Source organism: Crotalus tigris, unplaced genomic scaffold (assembly GCF_016545835.1).
Source record: "Crotalus tigris isolate CLP2741 ecotype Arizona unplaced genomic scaffold, ASM1654583v1 scf7180000017564.2150845, whole genome shotgun sequence".
Classification (NCBI taxonomy): Eukaryota; Metazoa; Chordata; class Lepidosauria; order Squamata; family Viperidae; genus Crotalus; species Crotalus tigris.
In genome coordinates, this window is record NW_024096475.1 from 1117096 (window position 1) to 1132770 (window position 15675).

The following is a 15675-nucleotide window of genomic DNA, read 5'->3' on the forward strand; positions in this document are numbered from 1 at the left end:
TGTCAAGCCACTCCTGAACAACAAACGTCAGAAGCGTATTAACCTGGGCTAAAGAAAAACAGAACTGGTCTGTTGCTCAGTGGTCCAAAGTCCTCTTTTCTGATGAGAGCAACTTTTGTATCTCATTTGGGAACCAAGGACCCAGAGTCTGGAGGAAGAATGGAGAGGCACACACTGCCAAAAGCACCAAAACCTGGTTCAATGACTATGGGATTACTGTGCTTGATTGGCCAGCAAACTCGCCTGACCTGAACCCCATAGAGAATCTATGGGGCATTGCCAAGAGAAAGATGAGAGACATGAGACCGAACAATGCAGAAGAGCTGAAGGCCGCTATTGAAGCATCCTGGTCTTCCATAACACCTCAGCAGTGCCACAGGCTATTAGCTTCCATGCCACACCGCATTGAGGCAGTAATTGCTACAAAAGGGGCCCAGACCAAGTACTGAGTACATATGCATGCTTATACTTTTCAGAGGTCCGATATTGTTCTATATACAATCCTTGTTTTTTTGATTGCATGTAATATTCTAATTTTCTGAGATTGTGGATTTGGGGTTTTCATGAGCTGTAAGCCATAATCATCTCACTTACGACACATCACGGCTTGAACTATCTTGCTTTGCATGTAATGAGTCTATTTTATATATTAGGTTCATCTTTTAAGTTGCATTACTGAAATAAATGAACTTTTGCACGATATTCTAATTTTTTGAGTTTCACCTGTATGTGTAACAAATACTTTTGGGGAAGAGGCTAACTGGGAAATGGAAAACCTAAAAGCAAAGTATTTAGAAAGTAAAGTTGTCAATTTAATATGGTGCTTATTTATTCTCTACTTACTGAGGTATTCAGCTGAACATGCTCCTTTTTATCATGCAGATTCTTCTAGATTTGAAGAAGGGAGTATGTGGGCCATAGCAGTTCAATAGCACAACCTCTTACCCTTAGTATAATAGGTCCAATCTCTGCCTAAACTAAATGCAATAAATTGGCAGAAGTTCCTCTTAACACATCTCGGTTTCTGTAAAAAAAAAAAAAAAGACTATGTGCAAATCAGCCAATGTACAAGAAGGGGACAATGGCTGTTGGTGTTATAAAAAGGCCCAATTAAAATGCTTTGGGTGTTTTTCATGGTTGGCACACTACATTGAATTATAAGCTAATCAGGTAGGCTGGGTTTGCACAACATTGCTAAGGCATGAAACAAATCAAGGTAAAATTAAACATTATATCAGAGGTCCTCAACCTTTTGGGCACCAGGGACCAGTTCCGTGGAGAAAGGTTTTTTTGCAGACCGGAGAGCGTGGTTTTTTGTGCTGCCTGCACCTCGCAGATGGGGCTTTGCTTGTTTGTGCCGCCTGGTTGCTGGCATGCTGTGGCCCAGGGATTGGGGACCCCTGCATTATATCACTGCATCTGCTAGGACTTTATCTGACCTAGTTAAACATTTTGGGTGAAGATCTTTGCAGTGTGCATCCAGATCGTGACCGTGTGATTGCAAATGCGCTGGGATGTCTGGAACTCCAGTGATGGTTGTAATCACCATTCATTCAGTGCCATCATTACTTGGAATGGTCACTGGCTGAATGGTTAAGACATTGAGTACCTGTAAATTGTGTATTTGGGATTTAATCCTTTATCCTGTTTTCATGAATATACTTTTTCCTTCTGTTTTATATTAATTTAATAATTGGAAATCTGTCCAGTCTGTTTTTCAGAGATTTTGACTACATAATGTTTCCTTTGAATTAGTTCACCGTCCAACTTCTGGTCTCTCTAGAGAATTGTATTTTCTTTTATATTTCTCTTTCTTAAACTAATTTGTAAGCTGCTGAATGAGCATGATCTGGACAGCTCTGTAATTACCCTCCACCTTGAATGTCTACCTTTTCGCACTACATTTTCAAAATAAGCTTTACATTTTACATTTTCTGTTTTTAATAAAGTTTGATTCTATATATCTCTGGTGGAATTGGTTTGTCTCTCAAAGGGAGAAGAAGGGTTGAATCCTCCAGCCACCATCGCTCTACCCTATGCAGCAAGGAAATGGCATTATGTAAATTATTTGAACTTTTTCTTTTGATAAAGGGCAACGTTGGAAGTGACTGCTTTTTCCCTCTCATGCCAAGACTAAGAGTTGTATATCAAATGAGGTAATTATCCCTTATTCTACCCCAGAAGATGGACTGTGGCAGCAGGAATTATCAAGCTGCTAAACCAACAGAGGAAATAGGATCGGAGTTTGAATATCCAGAGATAGCAATAGGACTTAGACTTAAATACCGCTTCACAGTACTTTACAGCCCTCTCTAAGCGGTTTACAGAGTCAGCGTATTGCATCCAACAATCTGGGTTCTCATTTTACTGACCTCAGAAGGATGGAAGGCTGAGTTAACTTTGAGCCAGTCTGGATTGAACTTCAGGCAGTGAGCTGAATTAGCCTGCAAGACTGCATTCTAACCACTGCACCACCACAGATGATCTGGAAAAGGTTTTAGGACCTCCAGCCACCAGCGATTCATAATAGAATGGATTCATTTTTATTATAGAAAATAGAAAATGTATTGCCTTTCCATTCATATGCTTAAAATGCAGATTATTTTATGATTAAGGTGACATTGACAGTGCAAGCAACAAATTGTTTCTGACAATGGCTTGATCCCTTCTTTGAACCTTGTTTTCTTCCACAGCAGTACAAGACTACTCACTGTATCAAGCGTAAATTGCTATTTAAAAATAAGGTGCCAGACTAGTACAATGCAAATCTTTCTTCAGAGGCAGACTGTTCTCTTTTAATGTTCTGCAAAGGTTTTCACCTGAACAAATCTATTTTAAATTAGTGTATAAAGAGCTCGTAGAAGTTTTTCACAATGCTCAGAAGTCAAATATTGCCATGTGAATGCTAGTGGAAAGCTCATCACTCAGTTTTGCATACAAAGATTTAAGGATGGAAAGGCTTGTTTTGTGAAGTGTAATTAATTCAGTGATACATTTTTCAATCAATAACTGGCCAGGGCTAAGAGAAAGTACTAAAGGAGAAGACTTAGCAGGATTTGACAAAATAATTACTGCAGTTTTTTCCCAGTGAACTGAAACCACACTATGATTTCTGAAGAACTGGAAACAATGAAAAAAAAAATCTAAAATGTAAAAAAAACAAAATAGGATTGCTTAATCTCCAAAATCAATGACCAAATAGGTTGGGTTTTTTTTAAAATAAGAAAATAGCTGTTTTGTTTGGATAATTTAGCATTTAATCAAACTTTTTGTTTCAGGAGCATAAAAGGCCTCCAGGGAATCCATAAACCAGAAATGAAGACAACCACTACCAAACTATTCCTTTAAAATCTTTGCAAGCAGAGAAAAAAACACACCATCTATTCTTTATATTGACAAGGAATAGTACCACTAGTTGCCAGACATGAAATATAGCCCTGATTATTCAAGAAGGTTACAAGGAGCATACAGGTCTTTTAAATATTTTTTCCATTTTTTGTGTCAGTGGGTTTTTCTCCTTGGGATTATGTACACAATGTATGTAACAGCCCCTTAGCCTGCAGGACTCAAAAGAGGCCATTTGATCTAATCCTCTTTTAATGACATCTAGTCCTCAGTGCCCACCTTTGCATTCAACCTACAGTAGGTGGACAAGATGCAGTTCTGCAAAGGACTTCCACAGAGCTTTGTTTGATCCTCTGATCTAAGTATTGCTTTTTTGCAGCTTAGTTTTTGATTACTGAGCATCTCTGAACATGTAACAGACAGAAGGAAGAAAACCAGAGCATTTTTTTCTTTGAAACTTTTTTTTAAAGAAACTGCATACATCCAAGACAATTTAAATACCATGCAGTTTCAGTATGTACAAATTGAAACTCTAGATGCAGAGATTCACTTTAGTGTTTTCTCTAGATATTTACATTTTATCGTTTTTCATACAGCCATATTCTGTTAAATTACAATACTGGAAGATCACAGTCTTGACTGTCACCACATTCACTCCTATACAAAGACAAAACTATGTACATAAGTTTGACAGGAAGAGAGCCTGGGAAATGTACTGGTTTCAGAATAACTTGGAGAGCAACTGGAATTCCCATTTCTAATCCTGCAACCATTAAAGCTGCCTAATCAAGTTGGATGCGGGACTAACTTGCAACCCTGTGTGCCTTTTGCAAGATTTACAATCATTCTTTCATAGAGATTAAGGGGGGGGGGGGAATGGTTCCCCCAGGAGTGAAAAGTGGATGCTTGTGATACCAATGAAGGAGATGTTTGTGAGATCTTCATGTGAACAACAGAGGCTTAGAAATAAACTGAATATGCTAGGAAAAAGACTTTTCCTATCTCCATTTAAATAAAATACAGCCTACTTAAGCCCTGGTGAAATGAATAAAAGAGTAGGGCAACAACAATAGCTTATTTTTTGCCCATACCCATAGATTTCGGTGAGGAAAAGAGTTAAATTTGGCATAGTAATTGAGTATACTCAGTGTTTCACTGACTGTGTAGGAGAAACAGCTGACTGTGCTCAAAAAAACCCCAAAACATTATTCAATCTTCAAAAGTAAGCCATTTTTCACCAAAGAACTTCAGAGAATAACCAGTTATTTAACTTCTATCTTTTGAAAATGGACAAAAGAGTTTTGCCCAATTCAACGATTTGCTTGTATGGGTGGCAAGGATTGGAATAAAATATTTTGCACACAGAAACCTGAGAAGATTTGTATGCAGAAAGCAAAAACACCCTCCATTTTGGTAAGATACACCATATGGTTCCGTTGTATGCATTAGTTATGCCCTATTTCTTGGTTTCATTCATTTACCTACCTAGAAAGAATCAAGGAGTTACTATTCCTTGTGTCTTCCAGCATGGACAAAAATGCTTTCATTTTTATAGAAGATGATGTAAGAGAAGGAATGGCAGTACCTGGAGCAGAGCAAAAAGGGGGATCAGCCTAGAATCCCTACATAATCCAAATGAATTAAGTCCACCTCCCCCTTAAGTGCCATTGACCCTTATCTAACTTTAATCAAGTGCTGACCATTAATTGAGAAGATTCTTGTGCAGGAGCTTTTTAGCAGTTTAACTGAACCTCACCTGTGATCCTGGTCTTTTACTCCTCATAGGTAAAGATGCAGGAAACAGGAACTACCTGGATTGTGAACAAAGTGGAGTTACAGTCACCTGGAACTTCAGATGTGCAGACAGGGATCAGTTATGTAACTTATTCTTCTCAAGAGGGGAAGAGTGAAAAAGGCAAGCCATGGTGGGAAGAATAAGACTTTGAACAATGGGGAGGACCTTCACTCAAGAGTTAGTGGACTGAGAGGCTGGTATGGTGGGCAAGTGGGTCCCCATTATTTCAGCTATGACAGATAAAAACTGGCTATGTTAAAATGACAGTTTTCAAGGTATGAAAAACAGCTTATCGGCCATACATTTGCTGTGTGGAAACCGGACAAATGAATTAACATTTTTTACTATCCTCCCATCTCCACAATCCTAGCAATTCACCCAGCTACAAGCCCACCTATTTCATCTGCTGACCATTAGTGATGTCGTAATCTCTTTATTATTTTTTGCATTAAAACCCCCGCAATACTTGCACTTTTATCTAAAAACAAAGTACTCTATTACTTCATCTCCTTAAAGCTGCTATATCTATAGTGTTTTGTTTGGGATAGGCAAAACATTCAAGTTGGTAAAGTTTCTAGCTAAAAGGCATAATCAGATATGTTTAATCTGAACTAGATATAGATGTTAGTAGACATCACTAAAGTGTTTTGATACAGTGGGTTCATAATTATTTCCAATGTGCAAAGATAATCTTATTAATAAAAGACCAATACCTTAAAAATGAAATAATATAATAAAATAAACTATAAAATATAATAACAATAATAATATACGTCTCTAGCCTTTTGCCAAATGCTTTGGTTCTCAATTTAAGACTGAGCCATTCACAACAGCATATTTAGTTATTTATGCCAAGGAACATTTTGTAGAATAGAAATCCCTCCTGTTAAAAGAAGAAAACAAAAATCAACATCTAAGCATACAACATAAAGTCAACCTTATGGTTCTCTTTAACTCATGTCTTTTCTGTCTTGCACATTAGTGAATTGGAAGAACCTATGTAAAGCTGACAGGCCATGCCAGGACAAAGCTAGGCTATCAAACTGCTACACAGGACCATATGAAACATGAAAGAGTCAGCAGGGCAAAAGGCAGGGTGACATGTTCCACTGTAGAAAACAAGCTTGTTATGAAAAGTTCATAAATCTTGAACTCTTCCAAACATTGCAGCAAAAGAATCATTCGAAAGGGAGAAATGGATGGTGAGGAATCCTTCTTGGTCCTGTAGAAAGCAAAAGAGTATCCGCCAGTCAGCCAAAGATCCTCCTGGGATGGTGGGGCAGGGAGAGTCAAAGAGAGAGATGGATCCTTTGGAGTGGGTTCTAGTTCCCCAGCTCGCCCCCATCACGTCCTAAGGTGCTCCACACAGAACGAAATGTTTGGTAGAAATGTTATTCCAGAACAGTGAGCTTGTGTCCAGCAGAGCTTCTGTCAGTGCCAAATACCAAAGGCCCCAGCTTCCTTCAGAGATGAAAGAGGACCGACGGGATCCAAAGAAAGACAACTATTGTGAATGGCTTGAGGACTCCACACAGCAGCATTTAAAATATAAGTGCCAACTCCAGGCATGATTCTTGCCAAGATAGTCTCCATTGCTGAATGTTGTGCCAACAGATTGTATGAGTAAGTTATTCCCAGGATGAGAAAATTCATATTTTCTGCATGTTTTTATGGGTTTTAGGAAGGCAGTTCAAAAGATTTACCACTGTACCTAACAGAGAAAGGAATGATATCAGCACTTATGATTCTTTTCCGTTACGTTCTCAAGATGGCAGCACATTCAGTTCTTATGGTCTGTGAAACCTAAAAAGTGAAGAAGAAAAAAAACTCAGACAAATGAGATTTATTATTACCAGCATTAGCACCTATACTCAGAAGAATCAAAGTGACAAAACCAAACAAACAAAATCTGACTTGTAGTAATTTTAAAAAGGGGGCTTTATTTACTATAGTGCTTTAAGTCAGGCTCTCCAAACTTGGCAACTTTAAGACTTGTGAACTTCAACTCCTCAGCCAACCATGTTGGTTAGGGCAGGGGTAGGCAACCTTGGCTCTTTTATGACTCGTGGACTTCAACTCCCAGAATTCCTGAGTCAGCCATGCTGGCTCAGGAATTCTGGGAGTTGAAGTCCACGAGTCATAAAAGAGCCAAGGTTGCCTACCCTGGGCTAGGGAATTGTGGTACCCTCAGCCACGACAATACCCTGGGTGATTCTGAATCTGTCTGTGTCTGCAAAACTCAGCCTAGCCTTTCTCAGAGGTTGTTGCAATGGGAATAAGATTGGAGGAAAAAACTGCTACCCATGCTGCCTTGAGCAGGAGAAAAATCTAACAAACAAGATAAATAAATAAGATATAGGAATAGCTTCAAGCTTGGATGGTTTGTAAGAACTTTTGTTTAAAAGGGTGTTAGCTTACCTTGTTAAATGCCTGCTTAATTCATGAACTTCCATTTCAGTGCTTTTAAATTCATTTAGTTCTTTGCGAATTGCTGCCTGCGTGTGACAAAAAAATAAGTGATTAGCCCAGCGGAAAAGAAATAGGTGAATAAATTGGGTGAGGAGCAGTCATATTCTGCTGCTAAGGAGGTGTCACTGTTCCACAGGAAAACCACAGGAACCTTTCACATGGAAAAGACACCCACCATACTCCTATACATGTCAATAAATGAGGAAATGTTATCGTAAGAATAAAAGCTTGTGTGGAAGCACCTAGAATAATTATGGAAATGCATGATAGCAAAAATAACTGAAGTAAAACTAAAAAGCTGGGACTAAAAAGAACAAAATAAGCTGGTTAAAAAGAGAGGAGAGGAAAAAAACACCACACAATTCTGTCTCCTCTGGGGAAGGTCTCTATCAACTTTGAAAATGAGTGTTGCTGCAGCCAATGGCTGCAGCAACACTCATTTTCCCTACTCATTTTCGGTTGACTCATAGCATAGAGGGAGGGGGGTATACCAGGTGCTTCACTAGACTAAACAGATTTTTTCCTGTGGGAACCAAGGTCATCGACTGCTCCCGGGACTGCAGGCTGGGCTTTTCGTGAAAAACCTGACAAGAAGATGTTTTGGGGAACATAGTAGCTTGCATAGCTTTAGGGATGGGATTTCTTAACTTTGTATTGGGGATTGTTACATGTCTATTCAGACTTGGTTTCACTTTTGATGTGCTGATACTTTGTATCAATAAACATGTTCTTTGAGAAACTTGCAAGCCTCGGAGTTCTGCTTTATTTATCTCTGTCTGTCGGAACCATTACATTATGAACTTGCAGCTGGCAAGGATGGTGCTGTAGTCACTGCTACAGAAAATAAATGTAACTACATCCTCTGGTTACTGGTCCTCTCCAAAAATATCTTAGATGTTTCTTCAGCCTCCTGGCTGTCTCTGAGGCTTGTCCTACTTACCTTGTCAGCTGCTGTTAGCCTTGTCCATGGTTTATCTGCCCGTCTGTCATAGTCCTGAGCATCAGCCACTTCTACGTAATCACTAAAACGGATGAGGATCTTCCTCTCTCTCAGCTCTTCCACTGTAGGCCTTTGACTTAGCTGTAGCAAGAGCAAAATAGAAAGAGAATCCCCAAAACGTCATTCTTCCCAAAAGCCAGTTCCAAATGTCTGAAACAAAAGAGCTCAAAAGGAAAGGCTGCTTTATTTTCTACTTAATTTTACAGGGGTCCTCGACTTACGACCATTACCGAGCCCAAAATTTCCATTGCTAAGGGAGACAGCTGCTAAGTGAGCTGGGCCTTATTTTAGCACAGTTGTTAAAAGTGAGTCACTGCCGTGATTAAGTAAATGATGCAGACGTTAAGTGAATCTGACTTGCCATTGACTTTGATTGTCAGAAGCCAGCTGGGAAGGTTACTCGTGGTGATCACATGACCCCAGAACAATGCAATGCAACTGTCATAAATACATGCCAGTTGCCAAGTGTCAGAATTTAAATCACGTGACCAGGGGGATGCTGCAATAGTCATAAGTGTAAAACCGGTCACAAGTCATTTTTTTCAGTACTGTTGTAACTTTGAATAGTCACTATATGAATGGTTGTGAGTTGAGGACTGCCTGTGTTGCCTAGGAACTATTATTTGCTGTTTGAATATTAGACCAAAACATATATCATGGAAAGTGGGATCAAGAAGACACAACCTCAGATAAGGGGGTGTGAGCCCCAGGATTACATGTAGTCAATAGCCTGATTTAAAAACTCTTATAAAATAATCTACCTTTCTATTCCTTTTCTGAGCAAAACTGCCCTCCGTATATCTTCCCTCTTTTAGACTTATTCAGATTCTTTTCCTCTTCTTGTTCACTGTTTCTCCCTGTTTCTCCAACAGACTATCAAAAGAGGCAGGTCCTTTCAGCTGGAATATTCTTTGTGTTATCAATCCAAAAGCTATTCATCTTTACTTTTTGCTCTGGTGATGAAAACACAATACGGATTGGAAAACTTGGGACAATTCCAAATCAAAGACAATAAAGCTATCCAGACCATCTGCTGGTCTGCAAGGGATGGTGTTGAAGAAAAAAGAAATCAATGGTAAATATATAGTACAGTATCTCCACTGTCACTGTAACATGGCAGTTAAAACTTGTGTGCAGAAGCCCTTTTGATTGGCTCATTTAAGGGACTCAGGTTTTAAACAGCCATTAGAGATGCCCTTCTGAATGTGGAAAGGGACAGTGAAGGAAAATCAGATTAAAGAATGCAGGTGCAACATCAGGATATTGGAAGCTCCACGAACAACAGAGGAAATCTCTGGAGGAATGAAGAAAGATGATTTTTTTTCAAATGCTATAGAGTCGTAATCAGAAACACTGATATTGAACACAGGTGGTAGGAGAATTATAAATGAGGTGAGACAGCCCTCCTTTGGAAAATATAATGTCCCCACAGGCTACAGAAAAACTGCCCAGGTCTGCAGTCTTATTTATTTATTAAATTTGTTTACCACCCATCTCACCACAAGTGAGTCTTATAACCAGACCATCAATCTTACAACAATTCCAGCAATGTTAGGGATTCAAAGTAAAATATACCAAGAGAAGGTGGAATACACACTGGGTTAGAGATGAGGAATTAGAATAGAATAGAATAGAATAGAATAGAATAGAATAGAATAGAATAGAATAGAATAGAATAGAATTCTTTATTAGCCAAGTGTGGTTGGACACACAAGGAATTTGTCTCCGGTGCATAAGCTCTCAGTGTACATGCGGAATGACCTCTGCCTCAAATGGATCTACTGCTACTAGCCGTAGATGGAGCAGTCTGCTGACAAAATGCAGCTGTCTGGAATGCTGGAATGTATTGGGCTGATTGTGCACTACTGTGAACTTCCAGCCTGAGAATTCTTGAGCATAGCTGATGTAGAGAGTAAAGAGGATGACCTTGTTGGAGAAAGAGGAGATCCGTTGCCAAATCAATAAGGAGAGAAACATTGCCTAAGTCCAAACAATGCAATGCAAAAATGTTTCAGACCTCTCTAATTCACATTAATATAAAAGGGGAGATGGTAAACTATAATCAGACTTGCAAGATTCTCTTACTACACCCAATCTTAATAAAAGTAGTTTTAATCTTAATATAGACTTGGTTTCATGGACTGATCTACTCATTGGGGCTAACAGGTTTAGACCTACTTGTCATTCAGCAACTCAAGATCAGTAGGCTTAGTGAGAAAGTAGTTGTCCCAAGGTGCTTTTTCAAGAGGCAACTGGACTTTCTTCTTCTTGTTGTTTTTTAAGACTTTTCGCTTCTCATCCAAGAAGCTTCTTCTTTGGGACAACCATGACTTGGATGACTGAGAATTTCCATAGACATTGAGAAAATAATTGACATGCTATCCCCCCTAACAAATAACAAGTTGAAGCTACTTGTTATAAAAAAAGAGTTTTCAAATAAAAATATTTTCCAGCTAGATCTCTCTAGAATGTCTTGATAGAAGGATACATGGAAGAGAAGCACAGAACTATGGACTGCTTTTTGATATGCTCAGATCTCTCTCTGTCTCTCTTTCATTTTCTCTCTCTCTCTCTCTCTCACACACACACAAACACACACACGCATGCATGCAGACATACACACACTTGTTGATCCCAAGAAAACGTTGAGTTTTACGTCCCCAAAGAAAACCTGACCTTTTTTTGGAAAACACACTAAAAAAAACTTTGTACTTCTACAAAAGATAAAAGTAAAAAGCACATGAAAATTTGCTCTGGGTGGTAGACTTACTTGTTATAAAGGGATTTCCTTCTCATAGTGTTGACTAACTTTGAAGTGTATGCATCAAAGTCTGCATTTTTATTGTTGTTGCCACTATGGTAGCCACCAAATGATTATTTATTTTCCATCTGTTCCTAAGCTGAATAAATAAAACAACAATCCCCTGAAAGCTCATTTTAAATATCAAGGATAGGACTATCAGCACAAATATGCAGAGCTGAATTTGATTTGTGCTCTCTTTGTTCATGTTAAAATGCCATTCTTTTCCCACTTTCAACGTACATAAAATAATGACACATCTTGCATGTTCACTCCATGCAATCCATGAAAATTTGCTCTGCAGCATCTTGTGTCACCCTTGCCTTTCTATCAAATCTAGAGCCATGCAGATAGGTTGATAGACCTGGCTTTACCAACGCTCAGCTTATAACTGGCGCATCCTAGTACAATTATTGGCTGGCTGTTATATGTGAACACCAAAGAAGGCTGCTTTTCAAGTAAATATAAGCAGATATTTACTTCAAACATTCCTATTACTTGAGAAGCCAATATTCAATAAGGTCCTATTTCCTTATACTTCAGAGTAGACCCAAATATAAAATAACATTCATAGGGAAAATATTATGCATAGAAAGGTACATTAAGGGCAGTCAGTGTGCTATGGCCATATCTGTAGTGCTCTAACTTTCCGCTGGGTTGTATCTGCACAGTGTAGGAATCAGTCATCAGATAATTTAAAATACAGGAAAAACAACAAAACAAAACAACCACCCTCCATTCTATTTATATTAAGACATGATGGCAAGGGCTCAGATCTGGGCCTGGGTCTGAGAAGATCCTTATTCTGACAAAGGAATATATCTGGGATCCTTATTCTGACAAACTCCAAATTCTATTCCCTTTCCATAAGAAATACAAGTCAATCAAATGTAACATCTATTTCTGTATTGTCACCTAATCTTTCTATCCTCTGGCTAATCACACCACTCTTAGGATCCCTTTATTTCTAACATTCCCTGCTGACTTGAACCAATATGAGGGAAGCAAAGAAAATGTGCTGGCCTTCAACTGATTTCTTTCTATTGCTTGGTTTTCTAAATGGGAGGGAAGAGAGCTGTTGTCGTGGTACAGGCTGGTTACAGAGGTAAATGCAAAAGTTAAATTTGATGGCTTTCACAGACTAGAGTTTAAATAAAAATGATTATCATATATACTTTCTCATTTTTTTTAAAAAAAGAAAACTAACGAGTATATTCTTTTGTTTGGTAAAATATTTGGAATAGCCAGCTTATCTATTAGTATCTCTGTCCAGATTGGTGAATGGCTAATCTAATATTACAATTAATCAAGCCAGTATTGGTTAAAAAAAAATCAAACATTATGACTTCATTTTTAATTTTCCTTAGCCTTCTCCTAAACAGAAGAGTCAAACTGAATATTTTGTTCTTGATATTTTGACACACCGTGCATATTCATTCAATACAATTCATGAAAGTCACCCAGTGTTGGGATAGATTTTTCCCTGTCTGGACCCTTGAGAAGTGCAACAGAGAACAGTCAATAGACTCTACCTAAACCTCAGTTATAAAGTTGTTTATACAATAAACACTTTTCTATAATGTATTCATAGCACACTTGGTACGAATCATACAAAACAATGAAGAGAAGACAGACTGTTCCTGAACAAAGGGTATATATCTGGATTATCTTTTCATCCCTTTTGAGTTTGGGTGTCAGACATACAGTATTTATTGAGCAATCATTCATTATTAATTTCCACCCATTTTGGGTGGAATTTTACTGGAGATTTAGATTGTATTTTGGATTAGTCACTGTCCAATCAATGATTCTATGTTTAAAAGACAGAGTTAGCTCCATGATGCCTTTTGAAGAAGATCGCTCGGAATACCATATCCCAGAGTATCTTCAACCAGAGCTGAGATCTGGTTAGTATAATCCAGGGAAAAGATGCATCTGCTTTAAAGAGTTGAAGATAGGAACTTTCTCACATTCTTATCCCTATCTAATATGAAGTGCCTTTTTAGAATGAGCTGCAAAGTGCTGCAAAGCCTTATTTATAATTCCAATGAAAATTGCAACACATACGCATGACTGTGAGTTAAACTTGTAATTTGTATCTTTTTCATATATCAAAAAGTTTTCTGTTCTGTTCTTTTTTCACTAGTGATTCAGGTATGTATGTGTGTGTATGTTTGTGTGTGTGTTCCAAAAATGAATCATCTTCTCAAATGATTTATTTCCATTCAATTCAAATGTCTCAAATAATCAGACTTCCTTTCCTTACACGCTTATTCTTCAATTTACTACATGATCAGCATTATATAGAAGAATTCAATAAAAAACAAAATTAGGCTACTATTGAGTGCTTTTATTTAAAAAAAAACAAACCCGCTAGCTTTCCCTTATTCATGGTTTTTACTATCTAAGAAATAGCAAAGATCATGTGTTATCCTGGATTTAAGCACATGTACTGTATGCCTATTAAAAGAAAACAATTTTAGGGGACCCACCATTGCATGAACTTATTAAAACAAAAACCCAAGAGAGGATTGTATTCGTGGAAATTGATCTACCAAGCCCAGTATGTAATTGGTAACATCTCGAGTGTTTGAAAACCTTTCTTCAATTTTTTTGCAGCTCCGAGCAGTTTATTGAATTCCTCATGGCTTTGTGCATACATGTCTGCATCCTCTGCTGGTTTCTCTATCTACATTTAGGACTGCAAAGCTGTATCAAGGGAAAATGCTTCAAGGATGCCTTCTAAGGAATAAAGTGTTTGGAAAATATGCTTTTCAGGAAACAAACACATCAAAGCTGAAGATGGTAAAGAACTTCACATCCGCTTCAAAGCTTCAAGGTTGCCACTGAAGGACAAAACAAAGGAATTTCTCACCTTGCGGGTTAATCTTCTCTTGATCTCTCGTTTTTCTTCCTGTTCCTCTTGCTCATTCCGTGCTAGAAAAGATTGACAAAATTCTAAACTTGCATGCATTTTTTAAAAAAATGCCAACGGGTGATGAGTGCTCCTTGCTCATTTAGATATAAAATTCTGTACGTCTTAAACCCAAATTCTTATTCTCTAATTAGGAGCCACCCAGAGTTGGTTATAAGATGGACGGCTATATAAATGATTAAAATAAATACATTGATATATGTTAGCATGCATTTGATTTATTAATATGACTTTATGACAGCAATCATGCCAAGATATCAACAATCTTTGCACTTCAAGATTTACCAGCTACAGATAAAAGTATAGAGAATAATCATGACAATAGGGAAGAGTTTCTAGAATGCTTCTGGAAATTTTAGACTCTCTAGAAAGATATTGCAGGTCCTATGCAAAAAGGTAACACAGCTCCCATGCATATCTCAGGAATTTCAACTTTCTAAGAAATGTGTTTCAACATATTATTTCATTTACAATATTTCTTTGACCCATTGTGACAACATTTTATTATACGCAGTTACACGCAGTTACAAGCTAAGTGATTATACATTGTTGTAGCCAAATAATCATTGAAAGATTGCAGCAGGCTTGGTTTGTTATGGAAAGAGCCACAAAAAGCTTCAAAAAGGAACTGCAAAGAATCACCAACTAGTCCAAATGTGTTTTTTCCAAAATGCAACTGGACTTTCTTAGTTTTCTTCCCCCTTGAAGTACCGTATATGCCAGCGTATTAGGCGACCCGGCGTATAAGACGACTCCCGTCTTTATAGCCGGGCCGCATTCCTAGAACGTCGTCTTATACGCCGGAAACTACCAGTATTTCCGGCGTATAAGATGACTCGGCGTATAAGACGACCCCCATCTTTGGTGCTGATTTCAGCGCTCGCGGAAGTTGTCTTATACGCCGGCATTTACGGTATTTTGCTCCTCACTCAAGAACAGTGGTTCTCAACCTGTGGGTTGGGACCCCATTTGGGGTCAAACGACCATTTCACGGGGATCGCCAAACAACACAGTCCGCCATTTGTTTCCCCTTTTCCTTAGCTGTGCTACTCCCTTTTATTCTATTGGCTTTTGAAAGCCAGTAGAATAGACTCTCTTGAATAGAGTCTAATTCTATTGGCTTTCAAAAGCCAATAGGAATTGTCCAGGCTGTCTCTGCCCTGCTGAGCCCGCCAAAAGTCCCATTCTGCAAATGGTGCTGCACCACTTGAATAGTCCTCGACTTATGACCGGTTGAGTAGTTCTCGACTTACGACCGGTTGGGGGTCGCGGCATTAAAAAGGTTGAGAACCACTGCTCAAGAAGCTTTTTCAGTTTTGAACTGAAGAAGC

General features: G+C 38.3%; 1 protein-coding gene across 9 annotated transcripts in view; it reads right to left on the reverse strand.

The window, feature by feature from the left end:
• Nucleotides 1-3492: 3492 nt before the first annotated feature.
• Nucleotides 3493-15675, reverse strand: part of PHACTR1 (phosphatase and actin regulator 1) — a 253304-nt gene continuing 241121 nt past the window's right edge. For 8 of the 9 annotated variants that reach the window (XM_039349332.1, XM_039349306.1, XM_039349322.1 and 5 more), the window contains 4 exons: nt 14285-14346; nt 8550-8690; nt 7559-7635; nt 3493-6943 (listed from right to left, as the gene is read on the reverse strand). In XM_039349332.1, coding sequence (XP_039205266.1) covers nt 6928-6943; nt 7559-7635; nt 8550-8690; nt 14285-14346 — 296 coding nt within the window. In that variant the 3' untranslated portion in view covers nt 3493-6927. The remainder of the gene's footprint in view (nt 6944-7558; nt 7636-8549; nt 8691-14284; nt 14347-15675) is intronic. The other variant, XR_005557421.1, reaches the window with a different exon arrangement.